Raw genomic sequence first — 20,025 nt, 5'->3', positions numbered from 1 at the left:
CAGGTGTTGTTGCAATTCTGTGGGTATTGAAGGTTAAACTGCAAAAACATGGAAAGCAGGCATTATATTCAGTTTTTCTTAAAGAATTAAGGAAAATAATCATTTAAACAGATGATTTTTTATATTTCTCGATGCGGTAAAATGGAAAAGCATTTGGAACACAGTTAAATAATTTAATCGATGCACTAAAGGAAAATCTCATAATGGGAGGTTCCCTTAGATAATCTGGGTGCACAAGAGTTCAATGGACTCCATTAAAAATAAAACGCTGTGCTGTCCCTGAAGTCACAGCAAAAAAAACAAATGGAAAAGTCAAAAACTCATCAGCAAAACACAACGCACCACAAAAAGTCAATGACAACACAATGTCAATATTCATTTTTGTGACGTGTGACGCTCATTGCTCTTTATCATCCTGCAATTTTGATGATTCTGACTTCTGAGCCACCGTAGTTCACAGTAATTGGATAAACCGAAGATATATCACAGAGGGGAGGAACATTTTCTGCCACAGGGTGGCAGTATAATACACGTGTCCAAAAGAACAGTGTATTTTCTCGATCATTTGAAGAGAAACATACAATGATAAACATGATGTGGACATGAGTTCATTAAACGGCTGTGACAGAGTGAGTCTCTGCAGCTTTTCCTGTTTTTCCTCTTCCTCTGTGACAAGAACTGCGCCGTATCCACAAATAGTGCGGGTGCACTTCTCTGCTGTCAAAGCAAGGATTAATACGGCCTTTTTTAAAAACTGTTTGTTTAGAGCGTTCCTGTGCTTTCACCTTCCAAACGAGGAAAACATGGTAAAGGTAAAAAGAACATAAATCAGGGGAGGTCTGTTTTTTTGTCTCACAATAAACACCGATACGTTTACATTCTCTTTGAGTGCTAGAGAGAAAACAGAGAGACATTTTAAATGGGTCAGCAAGTTTTCATTCCTCAATATTACTTTTCCTTAACATTGAGAAGTGGCTGAATTATTCATACCTACGTTGTATTATTTTATGTGGGTTTTTTTCCCCCTCTTTTATAGAGTCAGTGCTGACAAGTGGAGCAATTGTGCACCTGCTTTTCTCTCATGTTGTTTCAGTTATCTGTCTTTCAGATGACACAGTGTGAGTCGCTTGGGATTTGCTGACAAACGCTCAACACAGGGCGGGTTTATGGTTTATAACCAATGGGGTTTTTTTCACTCTGACTTTCCTAAATCCTAGTCCTGGCATATTCCCCATGTGTCTCAGTGTGGTGCCATTTCAGTGAGAGAAAATCCACTTCTCTCATGCCTCCAAAAACACAGGAGATATGAAGTGTGTCTCAACGAAAAAAAAGGATAAATTATACAAAAGGAAAAGGCGGAACATTGGGTAAAACATTTTGTACTGTCTTGAAGATAAAAAAAGAAATTACAGATTACAACACATTCACATATAAACACTGGAAAGGTGTGTTATTATTATTACACAGGAGCACAAACTTTCTCTTGGTTACACTGTCCACTCGTGGGACGTCAGTGTCACATTTCGAGGAGACACAGTGTGACAGAGAGAAATACAGCCTCACTGGGTCTGACCTCACATACAAGTTTGGGCCAAAAGAAATAAGAACAATCTTTTTTTATATATATATATATCTATATATATCTATATCTATATATAGATAGATATATATATCATAGTTTATAACACAGTTAAGAAATATGGCAAATCTGAAAAACCACAATACAATATTTCAACTCCCCAGTATACTGCATTCACTGCAGGAAACTTTCACAATATTAAATCAAAATTAGATTTATTGTAATTTTGCTGCGCACACACAACAGTAGTGCAGACAGACAAAAAGAAAAAGAATCTTTCCCCTTAGGATCCAATTTAAAAACACACATTCTTAGACAAAATGTACACTGGCCAAAGTGCAAATATGGGATGTGGCGTAAAACATTTTCTTTAAAAAAATATGTAAATGTAGTTCAAGAGACATAATTAAAGATATATTAAAATAAAATGTATACGTACATAGGTAAACAATAGCTTTCATTATGACGCACTCTGGGCACGAGACAAAGAAAGGCTGAGTAAGACTAAGATCACCTGAATAAATCACCTGAAACATTTATTGGCATTTTCATATAAGTGAATATGTTTAAGTTCAGCAGGAGTGGAATCAATACGTGAAAGAAATGACAGACACACAATCCAAATAGTATTAAAACACTGGAGCGATGGTAAATGATGCTGTTTAATACATGATTTAACTTATTTAACTACTTAACTGAAAGGGTTTGTTTTTTTTGCACTGGGAGCAAGAAATACTCACTTTATTAAGGGAAATATTAAAAAAATGAAAAAATAAAAAGCCTTTTTTTTCTCCTCCATCGATTTGTTCTGCCTCCCAACATTTCTGCAGCTCACAAACTCACTATATAAATACATTTAATCCTATTTAATCATTTTAAAAAAACTAAACTTTAGCGCCTGTTTTTATGCCACACTGCTTATTATTATCGTTATTTTATTTAAATAAGGTTGCACATAAAGAGACATATAACATAACAGACACAAACATGTGTGTGTATTATAACTATAATTATTATAACTAATAATGATAATAATCATCTTTATAATGGAATTGAGGAAAGGAATAAGAGAAAAATAAATGTCAAAATAAAATAATATTAATAACAGAAGTAATAATAATCAAATAAGAACCACAAGAAACCTTCAACAAATAATCATGTACAGAACATAATTAAAAGCAAAAAATAAATAAATTATAATCAGCTTCCCGTCTCTTCGTTTGGAGGGAAAACACAATCTCAGACACAAAGTCACTCTCTAAATCTCAATATCTATCTAAATACCTGCAGTTTGACTTTGGCCGTGGTGACTGTCTTTGACAAGGACACACAGCTATTAGTCCCTGTTTGCGCACTGCTTGGACAATTTAGCTATTCAAATAGAGGCTGCTTACTGGGAAACAGCTCCTTAATGAAGAGACAGCCAGGTAATTTGCCATAAATCTATTCTTTCATCCCCGCTCCATCATAAATACACACTGGCTGTGTGTGTTCATATAGAATCGCTCTCTGTACGGCTACGTTTAAAAAGGCACAGTTAAATACACAGTTCTCACACACACACACACACACACACAGATATTATAATGTGCCGTGCAGGAAAGTGAGAGCAATTTTGGCCACGTAAATCAAAAAGGTCAAAATGCAAATGTCAGCTTTTTCCTGCTCCTCTTTTTTAATTATTCTGTCAAGTTCAAAGAGTCGTCATCGGGAAGGAGCTCCTCTGACAAAGGAAGGCCTGAGCTCACAGATAAGCTCAATCAGCGTCTCCCCTTGACACTGTCTTCTCTATAGTCCTGTCCAACACACACAAACACACACATGCTTAGCATCACCTCAAAATAAATTACCAGTACGAAGGAAAGTGTAAGGCTCAGCAATTAGCGTCCGCCTGGATATTAAGTCAGTTCATTTCCTCAGTGGAGTGTCTTCTTGTTTACTGGTGTTAGAGACTCTGTCAAAAACACAGGATTAGAGTCTGGTGTTGTTGGTTGCCATCACGTCAGAGTCAGTAACTGCCCGTGAGGACGAGGACGAAACTCAATCAGGATCAATTTAACAACAAGGAGACAGACTGACTAAGTAACTGTCCACAGTGTGACCTTGTGTTTCGTGGCTGCGTCAGGGTGGAATTAGGTCCAGCTCCCCCACGACCCTCAGGTGGACGATGAGACGGTCGAAGTGACCTTAAGACCTGAATCTGTAGCAGTCTGTCCTGCTTCACCTCAATATGTTAGTGTCTTTCTCTCTATTCTGTGAAATACAGATCTCTTTTCTTCTTATGATCCCATTCTCAGGCAAGAGTTTATATTTGCAGAGAACTTTCCTTCGTGTACCTGTCACTGGTGTTTTTGTCGGTGTGGAGCAAGGTTATTACGCAGTAGTTACCAAATAACCAAAACTAAAATTAACTGAAATAACTGAAATAAAAACCCTAACCCTAAACCCAGGTGTTAACCCTGAAAAAGTTTTTTTGACCTGACAAAGATATAAATACAAGTGCACGTGTGCACACACTCACACACACACACAGTCTGGTTTCCATGACTTCAGAGGACATTGCATTGACTTACCTAACTAACCTTAGCCATAATGTCCTAATCTTAATCCTGACCCTAACCATAATCTAACCCTGACCTCATTCTAATTTAAAATGTAGTCAAGTGCAAAAAAGTGTCCCCATAAGGAAGACAAGTCCCCATAATGTGACTGTGTAAACAGATTTAGGTCCCCACAACATGAGTAACACCTGGACCACACACACACACACACAGAGACACAAGGTCGCAGAGGTGCTCAGTGAATAACAGGAGTGTGGAGGCGACGGCGGCGGCGGCGGCACAGACTGCTCTTAGCATGTGATTCGCCACATACATCAACTCTGTTGAGCAGAAAATTGAAATGGAAATGTGGGCCTTGAAAGTGCGGCGCCCATTTACTCGTGAACCAGAGCTAATGATTTGTCATTTCTCTCGCGCTGCCCTCGCTGTCACACTCGGCCTGTGCACCGGAGAAGCACCGAGCCTCACCGAGCGTCACCGAGCCTCACGGCTGTACGTGAACCTGTTCAAGGCCAGACTCAGCTCCACATTTGGACTGGACCATGTCCCCGTTTAACCCACACTCATAAACACTAAAATATTGATATTACATTATTCCATAAATGTTTATTAAACAGGCTTGAAAACTCATCTCTTTTCATTGGCCTTTGACACTGTTTAAAAAAAGCTACCAAAAGGTTTTGCGGGTTTAAAAGGGCGTGCAACCACGGCAACCATCCAGATTTTTTGAAAATTTCAACAGGAAGTGCCATATAAGTTCGCCATACGATGACCGATCACCTCAAAACTTCATGCGTGACACAAGAGACCGCCCCCGAACACCTCAACGGACACAAACTTGACCCAACAGGAAGTCGGCCGTTTTGAATTTAGCCGCCATTTCGCCATGAAACAGGAAGTGCCCTGTAACTTGACATGCACAGTGACCGATCTGCTCAAAACTTCATATGCGAGACCAGGGGCCCTCCCTGAGCATGTCTGCATGCCGTGATCTGCACACAGGAAGTAGGTATTTAAAATCGGTTGTGCCCTGTTACTCGGTTTCATAAGATTCAAAAAGGGTGTTGCTGCGGACCTTTGTCAAATTTCGATTGTGCTTTATTGTTTGGCTGTTGATTTTATCCACGTTTTAATGTCTTTTCATTTATTTTAGTTGTTTTAAATGTATTGTATCGCCTCGTGTGAGCTTCTATGTCTTTTATTTATTATTCTGTGCAGCACTTTGGTGCAGTGTGGCTGTTTTACAGTGCTTTACAAATAAAGTTGGATGGGATTGGATTGGAAGAACCCCATAAATGATCAATACTTGCATATACTGTATGATTTATTCAGATCAAACAGGTGCAGGAATGATTAGTTTGAAATGTTTAATTAAAAGAAAAAGAAAAAAAAGAAAATGGTAATTTGATCTTGATTTGCAAGTCACGATCTCAAATCCAGGTTTGACTCGATCTGTCTTGTGTAGAGATTACAAGTTCTGTGTGTGTGTGTGTGTGTGTGTGTGTGTGTTTAACTCCTGTGGCTTCAGTCGAAACACATGCAAAATAGGGTTATGTTAATTGTAGAATCTAATTTCCCTGCGGGTGTGAATATGAGCATGAGCGTGCTTATTTCTGCATGTTCGCCCCTAGGTGAGTTTCAATCAACATGTTTTTCTGTGTATTTATATATATATATATATACATATATATGTGTATACATATATATATATATATATATATATATAAAGAACCTGAATGGAAATAGAGAAAATCTTTTTTTTTTTACACTTGAGGGAGGTGTAAAAAAGTAAAAGTGAAATGAAACATTGGGCAAGAGGCACACCACAAGATTCCTTGATGTAGAGGAAGAAACAAATAATTCACTTTTCTTAGATTCAACACATTAATTAGGATGAGTGCACATGATACAAGGAAACCAGCTGGGACTGAACTTCAGATGCAGCTGAAATCCATTGTAAAATATTAGTATTTTAATGAAATATAAAATGCTCCACATGCTTAAGTACAAAAAAAATGTGAGGATGTTTAGCACAAATCATCTTTAGAACATTTCAATCCTGAAATGTCGCTCTTGTTCTCTAAAAAAAATAAGTGATAATATTAATGTTTACACCCGGCAGACGTCGGTTGAATTATTGAAGAAAAAAGAAAGTTTTCAAACATGTTTTAGTCTGGGCTGCGTTTGCCCTCGTGGCTGTTGTTGAATGAGTTGTGTTTTTTTTTCATTTTCATTTTCTGAGCTTACATCGTGTCAGCCGGGCTCTGAGCAAAGCTTGATGTGTGATTAATTATTGATCTGATGAAATGATGTGCAGTGAAACTAAACAAGCACAAACACGGACGACCCCGTCAACTCTCCTCCATCTCTACGTGTTCAAGCTTCAGGAGTCACGACTGTTCTCTAAACTCAGAATGTGAAGATCGTTTGAAAGTTAATGTTTTCAGTTTTGTCCTACTGTTAAAGTTACGGCTGGTCGAGTTAACGCTGTGAGGGGTGAATTCATGATCTTTCACATTAACTCATTAAAGATCTTTGCATGAGGAAACTGTTGTTTGTTCCTGGTTAACATGTAGAATTTTTAGATTTAGATTTAGAGTTAGCACTCACTGTAAATCTTCAAGTTTCTTTCAACATCAACGTGGACCAAGATCTGAATTTTGACTCAAGTACACTATAAAACAGTGTCAAACTGTTGCCCGTGGGCCACATGTGGCCCCCCAATTGATTGCATGTGGCCCTAATATCATGCTCTAATGAAAGCCACAGCTGCAAGTGAGGTGTAAAAATATGATACTGAATAATAAAACATTTGGTTATAATTATTGAATTATTAAACGTGTGAAATGCAACATTAAATTACATACATAAGCTTGTTTGGTGTTTTAATGTCTGTGTTTGATATTAATAGATTTATTTTAGCATCATATATACTGTATGTTTTTATTGTGAAGTTATCAGCACAAAACAAAGACTTTTACTTTGAAATTGTGTGAATTATCATCACGGATGTCTTAATTGTGATATAACAAACAGTTTTTTCACATTTTTTTTCCCTCTTGATGTCATTTTACTTTGACATCACTGCTCTGAATCTTACCTGTATGAGGCGCTATAACAATCTGAAATAATAAACATTTCCTCGGGGAGGTTACAATCTTGCAGAGACTTTCAGGCTTAATTTCTCACAAAACTACTTTGAGGAGAGCCAACATTCTAATGGCCACGTCTTATTTTCAGATTTCCATGTGTCAGACATCGTTGGAAAGCTTAGAAACTTTCAGAATCTATAAATGACGCAAGGGAGACTTTTTTCTGGTTTGTCCATGGCTGGGCACGCACAAAATAAATAGATCACAAGGTTACAATTTTATTTTCTCTTTAAAACTAATGATTATCTTTCTTCCTTGTCGCATAATATACATCTCCAGATAATAATCTGTCCATTTTTGAGTTCTGCAGCTCAAAGATAAACGTGGCCAAAAACTTCTAGGAGTAGGTTGTTATTAGAAATGTTGTAACAATATCAATTCATCATGCAAACAGAAGAATAATTAGTCATTATACATTGAAACTTGTAAATGTATAGTCCTGTCACTTCATATTTCATTATTTATTACTGTTTTCTTGTTCAAAATACTATTTTTCATCGATATTTACCTGCATATTACCTGGATTACAAAGTGACTAGTCACAAAAACAATAAAACACTGTGTGGATTTCAAGCAGCTGAGGACATCCGTCACTGTCCACGCCGTCTTCTGTCCTCCTTTACCCAGGAGGATCTCCATTTCACAACATCATCACACTGATAAGAAAGAATCCAAGCCGTGTGCAAAAGTAAACTAAGAACTCTTTTATTCTTTTTGTTCATTTTATATATCTATCTTTAGAGTTTTTATTCTTTTTTTTTTCTACACGAGTCCTTTAAAAGTTTGTCATCATGCTAGGTGCAGCTTCAGTGTTGGTAGTACATGCAAAGGTTTGTGGACTTTTGTTGTGTCAATTTTCACACATCGGACAACTGGGGGGGAGAGAAAGGAGAGGAGGAGAGGAGAGAGGAGGGAGAACGGGGGAGGCCCAGAGAGGACAAGTGTCTCTGGTGTCACCTAAACCCCCCCAAAAAAACAAAAAAACATGAAACAAATAAAACCCACTACAGTCTACAGCTGCAGGAGGAGGGAAGGAGGAAAGGAGGGAAGGAAGGAGGGAAGAAAGGAGGGGAGTTCACCGAACAATGAGGATTCACAAAGGGGTTTAAGCAGAAGCACATCAGTTCTTGCTGTGATAGATCCGATCCATAAACGGGGACGGGTTTTTTCATCATGACATCATCGGTTGACATCTTTAGTGCAGTCAAAGGTCAAAGAAAAGTCGAGAAGCAGGTGCATTTTTCATATAGATACTGTACATACATACAGTAAATATATATATCAAAAAACCTCAGACAGCTTTGTGGAGGGAGTATAATCTAAGAGGAGGGGGGAAAAATGAGAGGGGGGGGCTTCAGTTCACACTCCTGTGTGTGACGCAGTGACGTACTGTAAAAAGGGGAAACATCAGGAGTATTGCTCGTGACTTTGGTCTGGGTCTGTTCGTCAGGTGGCACTGGATCCCACCGGGGTTTTTTTCCCCCTACCTTCAAGTTCATTCTTCTCAAATACTGACTCACACAACCACACAAAAGAAAAAGAAAAAGCAAATAAAAGTACATAATAAATGACATCACACGTGCCAGCTGGTGGATGCCACTTTTAAGCTGAGGCACCTTATAAATGCATATTTTTTTTTTTTTTTCCTTTTTAAACATGGGCGGCTACAGCTGTAATGAAGTCTCGTCACCAGCGCCCCCCGCCTCCCCCTCCCCCCACACCACCCATCACCTCCCGCAGTGTTCGTGCCATGCTTTTACGGTGCCCAGTCTCACACAGAACCACTAATACTTACTGAGGAACATCAACATCTTCACCATTGCGACGACAGGGAAAAGATCGGGGGAACTGTGGCAGGGCGTGACCGCACGGGGGAGTTTTGTCGCCGCTACCGCCGCCGCCGCCGCCGCCGCCGCCGCCCCTTATATACACGCACGTGACTACTATACACGTGCCCCCGACAATTCAATTCTCTTTTTCGTCTTTGTATACACTGTTTGTTTTGTACAAATCGAGAGAGACGTACACTTTGTTCAGTGGATTTACAAACAGTAAAGGGTTGATTCCCAAAAGAAAAAGGAGGAGGAACACTGGGATAGAAACACACATGGACATCATCATCTTTGGTGAAGATACCACAGAGTATGCTCAAAGACGAGCGAGCACACACGCTCACACACACACACACACACGTCGCACACACGTTTCCTACAGTTCTGAATAAGAAAATCCACCGCAGTTACTCAGACGTTTGTTCCCATGTACACATTTTGCATTCGGAGAGCTGCGTCTCCTTGATCCATGGAACCGACATGTTTCTGGACTCGAGGACAGGACAGACATCACGTTGACCTTTTTTGTTGTAGCCTTGGATAAGGGTCTATTAAGAGCAGCACGATACTGACTCTGCTCCTCTACTTGTTTACTAAGAGAATGTGGCGTCACGTGTGAATGGAGCTTCAATACTGACAATACTGTATGTGGCACTTTAGCACATACTCGGACTGTCACTTCAGGTCAAAAATGTGGATATTTGCTCAAACTTAGTGGGAATAGTTGGAACTAAAACCTTAAAAACTATTTTGAGTTCAAAATATGCAGCCTAGAAGCACTTCAGACTGTTAAGTTAAGTGGTCTGAGTGAAACTTGGCCTTAGAGCCTCGTTGAATCAGCCCAGAAGATTGTCCGAAGATTGATGTTATGTTGCTGTGAGAAAAGGATACAAATAGCCTCAAATCAGTGGTGTCAAACTGGCGGCCCGTGGGCCACATGCGGCCCCTCCAATCAATTACATGCGACCCGTTAAGTGGCTCAATATTATTTGCTAGCCATATTTTTTTTATAATAATTTTGGTTGTCAACGTTATCATTTACTTAATTTGACTTTAGACTTAAAAGACTTCAACTTTTACTTTTCAAAATTTTGTGAACTATCATCACTGCGATATGATGATGGAATCATGTTATAATTTTGAGCTCATATTGCTCACGCACTGAACAGTTGACCAGATTAGATGCTCATTGCCTCTCAGGTCATTTGAGTTTGACACCCCTGACTTTGATTGTCCTCCTGAGTGGACACTCGGTATATCGGGTTCTACACAACCGATAACAAATAAATATCGTGTCACCTAAAAGTCGTTTGAAATTGTTGTTTTTTTTAAAAGTGACAGCCCTAGTACCTACACGTCCAGTAGACCATGCCTTCTACTAATCATGGAATCATCGAGATGAGATCTGTCCGTTTATGTTGCCCCCCTATCTTCAAAATGCCCAATCTTTAAAAAGAAAACAAAACAAAAAAAAACAACAACAAAGTAGTCCCTCCCCCCAACAACAACAACAACAGACAACAATTCACAAGAAAATCTAGAAAACAGAGACAGAGATTCAAAGCTGCCTGTGGAGGAAGATGCTGGCATTCATTCAAAAAAAATCATTCACCGATGGACGCGTATGAGCACGCGGCTCTTCCACCGTGTTATCTGCTCTGCAGGCCTCCCACTTCAGTTCCCATGCAAAGCCATGGCTTAGATCAAGAAGAAAATACAACGTGCAGCACCTCCCGAAAAAGCCTGTCCCAGAGACCCAGGCGCAGGGAAGGAGTCAACATGACCCCCCCACCCAAAGTGTTCAAGTATGGAATGAGAGTGGCATAAAATAACTTACTGGACAAACGCACAAATGAATGAATGAATGGCTGCTGAATGGATAAGTGAATATGAAAGATGTATAAATAATTAACCCCTTTGCCCTACACTGCGTATTCTTTCCAGTCAGTGAATCAATCAGGGCGATAATATTTAATAGTTTTTTTTCTGTAATACACGGGGGGGGGGCAAACAACGCGTCGTCTCGTCCATGCAACGGACCAGATAACGCACGTTAAATTATCTATCTATTTCTTTTCAATACTAGACTTACACCCTGAAGATTTGAGCATCTTTAAATTAATCTTTGTTGTATTAGTCTATATATATATATATATATATATATACTGTATATATCTATATGTATATATACTTTTAGTTGCATACACCACTGGTTTTCCTGAACAAAAATCCCGTTTGTTTCTAGGCTACATTTCACCCTAGACTGGCTACAATCACTGATCAAGAAAACTATTATTTCCTCAACGTAAACAGCCGAGCGATGTAAAAAAACAAAACAAAACAAAACAAAAAAACGGTGGATTCCAGTTTTAAAACAGAAAAAAACAAACAGATGACAAGAAAAAAAAAATCTAAATAAAAGGAGAATGAAGACGACACGGCGAGGTCCTCTGAGGAATGAGAATGAGGAGCGATGGACGATTGAGAGAACGTACGCACGTAGATTTGTTTCCACGAGCACAAAGAGCACGTGCGCGCCGACACGCGGGACAGAGGCGGGTGTCAGTGTGGGCTGGCTGTTAATGAGGGGGCTCTATTGTTTTCAGGCCTGGGTCAGGTGGAAAGAGTGTGTGTGGGGGGGAGGGGGTTGGTGGTTGGGGAAGTGGGTTAGGAATCCCTCGCTGCCCTTGACTCCCTCAGGAGCTGAGGGTGAACTGGTCTTGCTCGATAGGTTTTTTGACCCACGCCCCCAGGCCGGCCTTGTGGAAGGCCTTGATGAGCGCCTGCTTAGCAGAGTGGTACTCTGTGGCCGCCTGCTTGGCTTCATGGTAGGAGCTGGGCTTCAGCACCTTGATCCGCAAGATGGGCAACAGCTGAAAGGGACAGAGATGAAGAGTGAGTACAAAAAAAGGGCCATTTTTTCAAGGCATTGAGACAATTTGTCGCCTGTTGTGTGCACAAATCCTATGATAATGATAATATCTGATGCACATGAGACTTGATCTGCGCATTAAAACGAAACTTGAATCCTCTCTTTGTCTGAATGCAGAGTGTTTACCCTTAGTCCTCACGCGGCAAGGATCAGTGCTGCAGTTGCACTCTTGGTAAATTGCCGTGGGAACATATACTCAACTCCTTATATGGACATCCTGGAGGGGTGTGTTCATAGGTCCCATTTTCAAGCTTTTTTCCCATCTTATGTGTTGCTGAGTCAATATATTAGAAACTTGGGTAGCAATAATTGTGCTGAAGTCACAAAATACAGTTTTTCTTTTCTTTTCGTTCATAAAAATAAGCCAAGTGAACTTTGAACTTGGACGTATTTCCAAATATCACAAATTCAATCCGAGTACTTTTTGTTCAGGTGTGTTTATAGAGTTGGTGAAAATTTAAAAAACAACAACTTTTCATCAGATTACCTAGAGATAGTGCTGAAAAAAAGGACATAAGACACTCTATACTGCACATTCTTATTTACTCAGTATATACGTTTTGACATAGTAATGGAAAAAAGAAGACGAAACGCTCCGTATTCTAAGGGTTAACAATTTTGTGTATTTCCCATCGATGCCCCAAAGTGACGATGCTCCTGTGTCTAACTCCACCATGTGCTTGGCAACTGTGTTTGGAACCCAAACAGAACAGAGCAAAAAGGCTTTATTTTGTCTCCCTTAACAATTTGTGCTAACTGAAACACAAACAATTGTGAAACATAACAAATGTCTCTGATATTACAACTATTGTCAAATTAGTTCACACGACACTGATGAAGTTCGTCTGTCAGTATCGCAGAGTTGAGATTTTGTCGGCAATAATCCCCAGCTGCACACAGGAAGTGATTTGTTTGGTGTAAACAAGTTGGAGTAATGTCGAAAACACACAAAAAAAGTATTACTGTATTTTACTGCTTTCATTCAGCAGATTGACAGGATAAATGCATCTTGCCCCCACCCGCCCCTGCGCTGCTGTTGTATACACACAAACGCTCATCCTGAGCTGCGAGTTCCATTTACCTTGCAGTGTAGGCGCACCCAGCGGCTGTAGAGGGCGTGCTTGCACAGACGCGAAGCGCGGCCCATGTCGTCCTTGCCCGTGGTTGCATTGATCACCTCTAACGCCTGGTCACCCACTGTCCAGTTCACGCTGAAGTTCGGAGCTTTGCCCGGCTGCCTGGCCTCTGCGTTGCTTATACCTTAGATTAGGATTTAGAAACAGACAGAGTTGAGATGTGAGCACAAAAAGCAAACAACAACAAAAGAACAGAATTCGGGTCACATGGTGGACAGTTAGCCAGTCCATCACAGGGCCACATATAGAGAGAAACAACCATCCAGCCTCATACTCACACCCACAGTCAATTTAGAGTGTCCAGTTTACCTAATCCCCAAATCTGCATGTTTTTGGACTGTGGGATGAAACCGTAGAACCTGGATTAAAACCACTGGACCAGTATAAGCCAAAATGTTTCTCACACTCTATAAATCTGAACCATTTTTGTAAAGAAATTTACTCCAGGGGTTCTTGAGATACTGTGTTCACAAAAAATGGGACAGGACTGACATCACAAAAAAATAAAAGTCCCACACAAAACATGCAAACAATAACAAAACTGGAATGAGAAGTTTATCAGCAAGACCCCCCAACATGATGTCAAGAGCCTGAAAACTTGGGAGACGTGTTTGCGTAGAAAGGAGATGATCATCATCTTCCCGTCCACCCAAATGCTCGCTGCATGGATGTAGTTAACAATGTATGAGGTTCCCAAACACTGGAGCTCATTTCTTCACATGACAGTTGCTCCCACAGCTCCAGTATCTTCAGAAAGCTCTTTCTTTCTTTCTTTTGCCTGTAATTTGGTGTTTCTCAGTGAAGACAAACAGTATCCTCCTCCCAGGAGGACGGAGCTGACTCTCACCCAGCACCAGCACATTATGAAGCTTAGGCCTCTGCTGTATTTCAAGCATAAATGGAAGATATATGGATGCCATAAATCCCTGTGTCTTGCCTTCTGTGTATATGTGTGTGTGTGTGTGTGTGTGTGCTTGTCTATTAAGCTCCTTGGTTCCATTTGGCAGCCCTGGTGGCAGAAGATGATTTAGAGGAGATGTGCTCCCCTCAGTGCTCCAGCATCACAGCCCTTCACCGCGAAAAACTCTCCAAAGCGGGAAAGGTTAATAACCCCCGGACTATTATATCCTTTAACCTAACCCACTAAAGAGCAACCGGTGAGGAGGAGCACGCAGAGCCGCAAGCAACATCCAGATTTCTGTCCGATGACGCCTCACGCCGCCTTCTTGGATGTGATCAAATTATTATTACACTCAGTGTGTTTACATAATGTTTAAGTTGGATTACGGTGTTCTCGTAGTCCCAATGCTCTGCATTGCAGTATGTATGGAGATTTGGCTCATAAATAACAGAGGAAACCAGCACATTGAAGAAGACCAGTGTTTATGTTCTGTCAGTTTAAAAAAACAAAGTATTTTGAGGTTCATGGACGGTAGAAAGACATGGAACGGTTCCAACTGGCCGCCAGCTTTGTCGTTTTGGTCTGTGACCCAACAAGTCAACCAGGAAACGCCTAATACTTGCAGTACAAGCTCATCACCACCTAGTGAAGCGGAGGCAGACACCCTTTACTCAATAAATCCATTTCCCAAAAAGAGCTCCGCTGGCTGACAGCATACAGCCACGGTAACGCTGTTCGTCTCTAGGCGGGTCAAAAAAGGTCTTAACTGGGTGCATAGGAAATGAAACACATAACAAAGAAATTATAATAAATCACCTTATCTCTTTCCCCATCTTAATCTAAATGTCACTATACCAGTGTGTGAAGTATATGTGAGGAAGAAGAGGATGATGAGAGAGCAATTTATCTTATTGGGAATAAATCTGCCTCCTGAAAGAAGTCCGTAGCTGACTTTGCTCGACCTATTTTATGCCACTGTATCTTAACATGGGCAATCAGGTGGTTTACTCAGGTGGTGCTTGGTAGCAAAAGTCTGAGAACCACTGTTTTAGACAACACATACATCAAGTATATCTGTTGTCTTTAAAAATGTATGTGCGAGAGATTGATGTTAGTGTTAGGAAGAACAGAAGAAGTAGACCAAAACTGAATGTTGTGCTTAAATACTGCCTCTGATCATCAGTCAAGAGCAGAAAATCACGTCACAAACTTCCCCTCTGTTCTTTAATTATTGTTTTATGATGACCAATTATTGCAGGAGATGGTGAAGCCAAGCCATGGTGAAGTTGACCTTTGGCCTTCTGTACATACAATGTGATGTAATTCATTTTTTAGGCCGACACCACTAAACTCAAACGATTTCAGTCGTGAGTGACACACCGTGAAGAAAGTGACTCAAGGCCCTGAAAGAAAACGAAGCTGTCCTTCTGGTTTTTATGACCTTTTCAAAAGGTCAAGGCATTGCGGGAATTTTACAAAATGATTAATCTATTCAAACGTTTCAGGAGCCAGGTAAATGTCAGCTCGGGTAAAAATAAAGTGAAAAAACGTTTCTTTTTTGTTGGCATGGACTGAGTAGTGATGGGGATAAACATGTTTGCTTAGTTTCTCTTTTGCTATTGAGACAGATGAAGCAGAGAAACTCTGTGTTCATGTCAAAACATGAATGTAAACATCGTCGTACTGTTGTGGTGGGGAATGGGGAAGATTGTGCTTATATACAGTACCTTCATCTATTATCCAAAGATCTTTTCCATTATACAGTTCTAGTACGACTCGGCTCGCCTCGACTCATTTTCTTTTTAAACTTTTCCATTAGGGTTAGTACCTGGAGCTTTTTTTAGTATCTGCTGTTGGGAGGTTCCAAGTGAGCTGAGCCGACACTTAAATGTGACGTCAACAGCCTGTCGGCCACTGATTGGTCAGAGAGTGTCGTCACTGGAAGAGTCATGAGCGCGACGTCCGAGACAAGAATCAAACTGCACACACTGCCTGGGTTTATTGAAATTTCATGGCTGTAGCATTGTCAAAAAGGTGTTCAGTGAGTGAGTGCTTCTGGTCTGTGATTGAACGGCCGTCCTGAGGTTCTACCGTAATGACAAGTATATGGGCGCATATGAATTTGCTAGATATAACAAACAGTCTAGGAGCCACAACCCCACGGAATCACAACCCGTTCAGTCGTATTTCAGTTCCGTGGCTGACGGACAAGAGAGTCTGTGAAGAAATCTTTTTAATGAACTGATTGTAATGATTGAGTACGTGTATAAAATGGCGTCAGGGCAGTTTCGAAGAAATTAAGTGATGGAAAACGACGTACCTGATACCAAACCGAGTAGAGTTGAGTCCTAGGACTGTATAATGGAAAAGTGCCATAACTCATTTATAATTCTCTTCACTAATGTACTTTGTAAGACTAAAACTAGGGGTAAAAACAAGCAATTTACATTTTCCCCCAGTTTTATACAGAGGCAATGTTTTTCATACAATCTCCCTGTTAAAAAAAGAATACATCTTACAACGCAGCTCCTCAAAACTCTTGTGAATTTCAAATGTCTGCAGAATCATCTGACAAGTGGACTCTTTACCGCTGAGTAAAGGCCTGTTGAGCGTGAACTGCTGGGGCAGGTCCTCGATGTCGGCGATGCGCTGGTACATGGCCCGAGACAGGTGGTCAGCGTGGTACAGGCTGCCGAGGATGATGCTGGAGAAGTAGATTGGCTCTGTGAAGTAGCTCATCAGCGAGCCCTGGATGCCCACCACATTCCACCTGCAGCGGGGAAACAACCAGACGACACAGACCCTGAGAGAGTGGAGCATTGTCGGTACAAGTAGAATTTACGAATGCTTTTTTTAAAAGGGTACTAATTCATAATGTATACTCTAAGAGTACAATTCAATATGGAATACATTAGGTCTAACGTAACGCTGCAGTGGTGAGGACTGATAGAAAATAATTGGGTCGAGTTTCAACCTACAGCCATTAAAGATGCAGTGCGTAACTTTTTGTTGTTGTTGTTGATGTTGTTATTCTGCCACTGTTCGGTCTACATGAACAGAAACAACATGATTTTTGCATGCTTCATCTGAAAACAGGTTCTGTCAATCAATAATATCAGACGTGACTTCGGGAGTGTTTGTGTATACAGCGACAGCAAAGGGGCGGGCAGGGACACGAAGGAGCTGTCATTTTTGAGCTGTAGAATTAACTTCTCAAACTTGTCTTGGGCGCTTCTTTGTGTTTTCAGTCGGACTGCTTTACTAGCACATTGTTGCACACTACCTTGAATTATTTAGTTTTAAAGTTACTCTCAGATCACTCGATTAACATTATGCTGAACGGTTTTCATGGAGCTATTGATCAATAACAGCAAAAAGATGCTGCCTACTGCACTTTTAATAAGGTCTAAACCAAACACCTCAAGTTCAGCTCACAAGACTTAACTCATGCTTCTACAACACGTTCCCTGTGTGACAGACATGACAAAGAGAGGACGTCTCTTAGGCACCGGAAAAAGTTCAGAGAGACAGAAATATGATTACGCGGTTTTGTCCTTACACGGCATCACCGCAGCAGCTCAGATAAAATATACGAGGCTATAGGCAGCCACTGCAATCCAGCACAAACAATCCGACAGCAGTATACACTTCAACATATCCAATTTCATTTTCTAAAAACATCTGTGTATTTCTATGCTGTGTCATTAGCCTTCTCTCCCCAGTCATTTTCCCATTGACATGCTCTGTGAAGCGTTGTCTGCCCACCTCAATAGGGAGGGGAGGGGGAGACGGGGGAGACGAGGGGGACGAGGGGAGGGCTGTTGCAAAGTGAGATTTAAGACAGAAAAAGTTAACACAGTTGGAGGGATACAGCAACTCCCACAAATCTCTCAGAACCTTTCCCTGCTCTGTATCATGTGGCATAATGAGCCTCATGCATCTTTTAAACAGGTGACATGTATGTAAATATTACATACGGGAAATATTTCCTGTAAAGGCTTTAACGAAGCAAGTAACACCTGTGTTTATTAGGGTTGGGTTCATTTGATATCAGAACCAGTACCTAATGGCACCTTTTTTGGTACTTTAATTTGTGAATAATAATTTCAGTTTCAACCTGGGCTGAACAATGAATCAAAATTGTATCAAAATCGCAATAACAACCAGTCAAATAAATCAAATACTGTCCTGACCTATGCAGATCATAAGAAAACATCTTTCTTTGTCACAGATCTGCACAAATACCACATAGTAATCATTTATTCAAATGAAAATGAGTATTATCTAAATTTGTTCAGCCCTAAATTGAACAATGAGAGTTTTATTTAGATGTACCTGAATAAACAGGCCGGTGCATGTGCACATTCTCAGTGTCAGGGAGACGGCAACATAATCTCAGTGGAGGTTATAAACTGCCCTGACCTCTGTGGTTTTCGGGTCGGACTTTGCCCTTTAAGTTACCAAAACTTGGTGCCGATTGATTGAATGTGAATGAGCAGTTGGTAATGCTGATGTAATTCAGTCAGAACCACAGAAAAGTACAGAGTTTGGTTCCCCCCGTCCTGAACTTTATCCTTTAAGAAACAGTTGAAATTGTGTGTGTGATGAGCTCATTTTCTCTTTCAATTCTGGTTGTTTGCGAGTGTGTGAAATTACCACCACAACACAAGAACTATTAGGAATATGCTGGCGTAAGACCTCAGGCTACACAGGGAGCTCATTGTTTCTATATGCAATATTTTTTCTCCGTGTGAAAAAGTGTGTGACGTCATGCGTCAAATGGAGGCAGGGCAAAATGAAATCTGGATTCATAGCTGCGAGCGGTAAAGAGCGCACGCTGAACACAGTCAAACAGCTCCGTAATATTTCCCGGCGTTTGAGGCTCAGTGCAGAAAAAACGCGCGCACGTACACACAATTCTAACTTGTGTTTTCAGAAGCATTCAATCTCATTCCTGTCAGACATCTCTGCATTGCATTATTTGCCATTTTATTCAATATCATGCTTTTGTGCTTTCACACATAAACACTCGTGCAAAAAAACAAGGTCAGATCAATTCAGGAGGGCCCACGTGATCGCGTGTTAAAGAAGGAAAAAAAGAAAAAATGTGACAAAACATATTAGGTCATGCTCATGTGTTTGCCACGAGCTCGCTGGGATCTGCAGGAACAGCGGGAACGAGAACTGGAAGTGCTTGTTCTCTGCCGAGCATGTCATCAAAGAAAAATAAGAGGAGGGAAAAACAGTGAGTCAGGGTGGGAACACGGAGGGCGTGGTCAGAGTGTCCCAGTGTCAGCTGTATTCATTTAATAACCACTTACAATCACTGACACAGGAACAGAGGCAGGTGTAATCAGATAAAGACGCCTGACCTGGATAATAGCTGTGTCATGAGAAGAACGAGCACAAAGTCTTTACGTGACCTCTTCTCACACAAGACTAACCCTTTAACACAGAGTGTATCGCGCGAGTGCATTTCACATGACGGTAATAATAATCGGGGAAAATTGTGACGGTTTCTGAAAGCTGAGAAGTAGCACGTCACAGTGATTATTAGTTGTGGTTATTACGGCAATTTCACTTGTGCTGTTGCAGGAAGCCGGCGAATCAGTATCGCCAGAAAGGGAAAACTGGCGGTCATGTACAACTACAGTCTTTCTTTTTTATATCAAACTTTTTTTTCTACATTTTAAATTGTTGATAAACTATTTTAACATGCAGTAAATTGTAAATAACTGCCAGATACTGAAAGCTATTCTGGAAAAATACTCACAGGACATTTTTCGGCCCTTTTATGCTTGAAATAAGTCCAAAAAAAAAGTCCAGACGGACATTTAATTCCTGTGACTCCTGTGTCAACTTTAAACAGCATCAACTTTAAAATAGTTCCTGTTTGGTTGCTTGTTGCGTGGCCAGAAAACAGCCCACATGA

At 40.6% G+C, this 20,025-nt stretch overlaps 1 protein-coding gene across 4 annotated transcripts in view; it reads right to left on the bottom strand.

Annotated features, from left to right (window-relative positions):
* Nucleotides 1-11,493: 11,493 nt before the first annotated feature.
* The window catches only part of adarb1b (adenosine deaminase RNA specific B1b), a 121,074-nt gene continuing 112,542 nt past the window's right edge, over nucleotides 11,494-20,025 (bottom strand). For all 4 annotated transcript variants that reach the window (XM_044019678.1, XM_044019677.1, XM_044019679.1 and 1 more), the window contains 3 exons: nucleotides 16,682-16,863; nucleotides 13,138-13,316; nucleotides 11,494-11,997 (listed from right to left, as the gene is read on the bottom strand). In XM_044019678.1, the coding sequence (XP_043875613.1) occupies nucleotides 11,821-11,997; nucleotides 13,138-13,316; nucleotides 16,682-16,863 (538 nt within the window). In that variant the 3' untranslated portion in view covers nucleotides 11,494-11,820. The remainder of the gene's footprint in view (nucleotides 11,998-13,137; nucleotides 13,317-16,681; nucleotides 16,864-20,025) is intronic.

The sequence above is a fragment of the Solea senegalensis genome, linkage group LG2 (genome assembly GCF_019176455.1).
Source record: "Solea senegalensis isolate Sse05_10M linkage group LG2, IFAPA_SoseM_1, whole genome shotgun sequence".
In the NCBI taxonomy this organism is placed as follows: Eukaryota; Metazoa; Chordata; class Actinopteri; order Pleuronectiformes; family Soleidae; genus Solea; species Solea senegalensis.
This window is presented reverse-complemented; position numbering and strand designations above follow the sequence as displayed.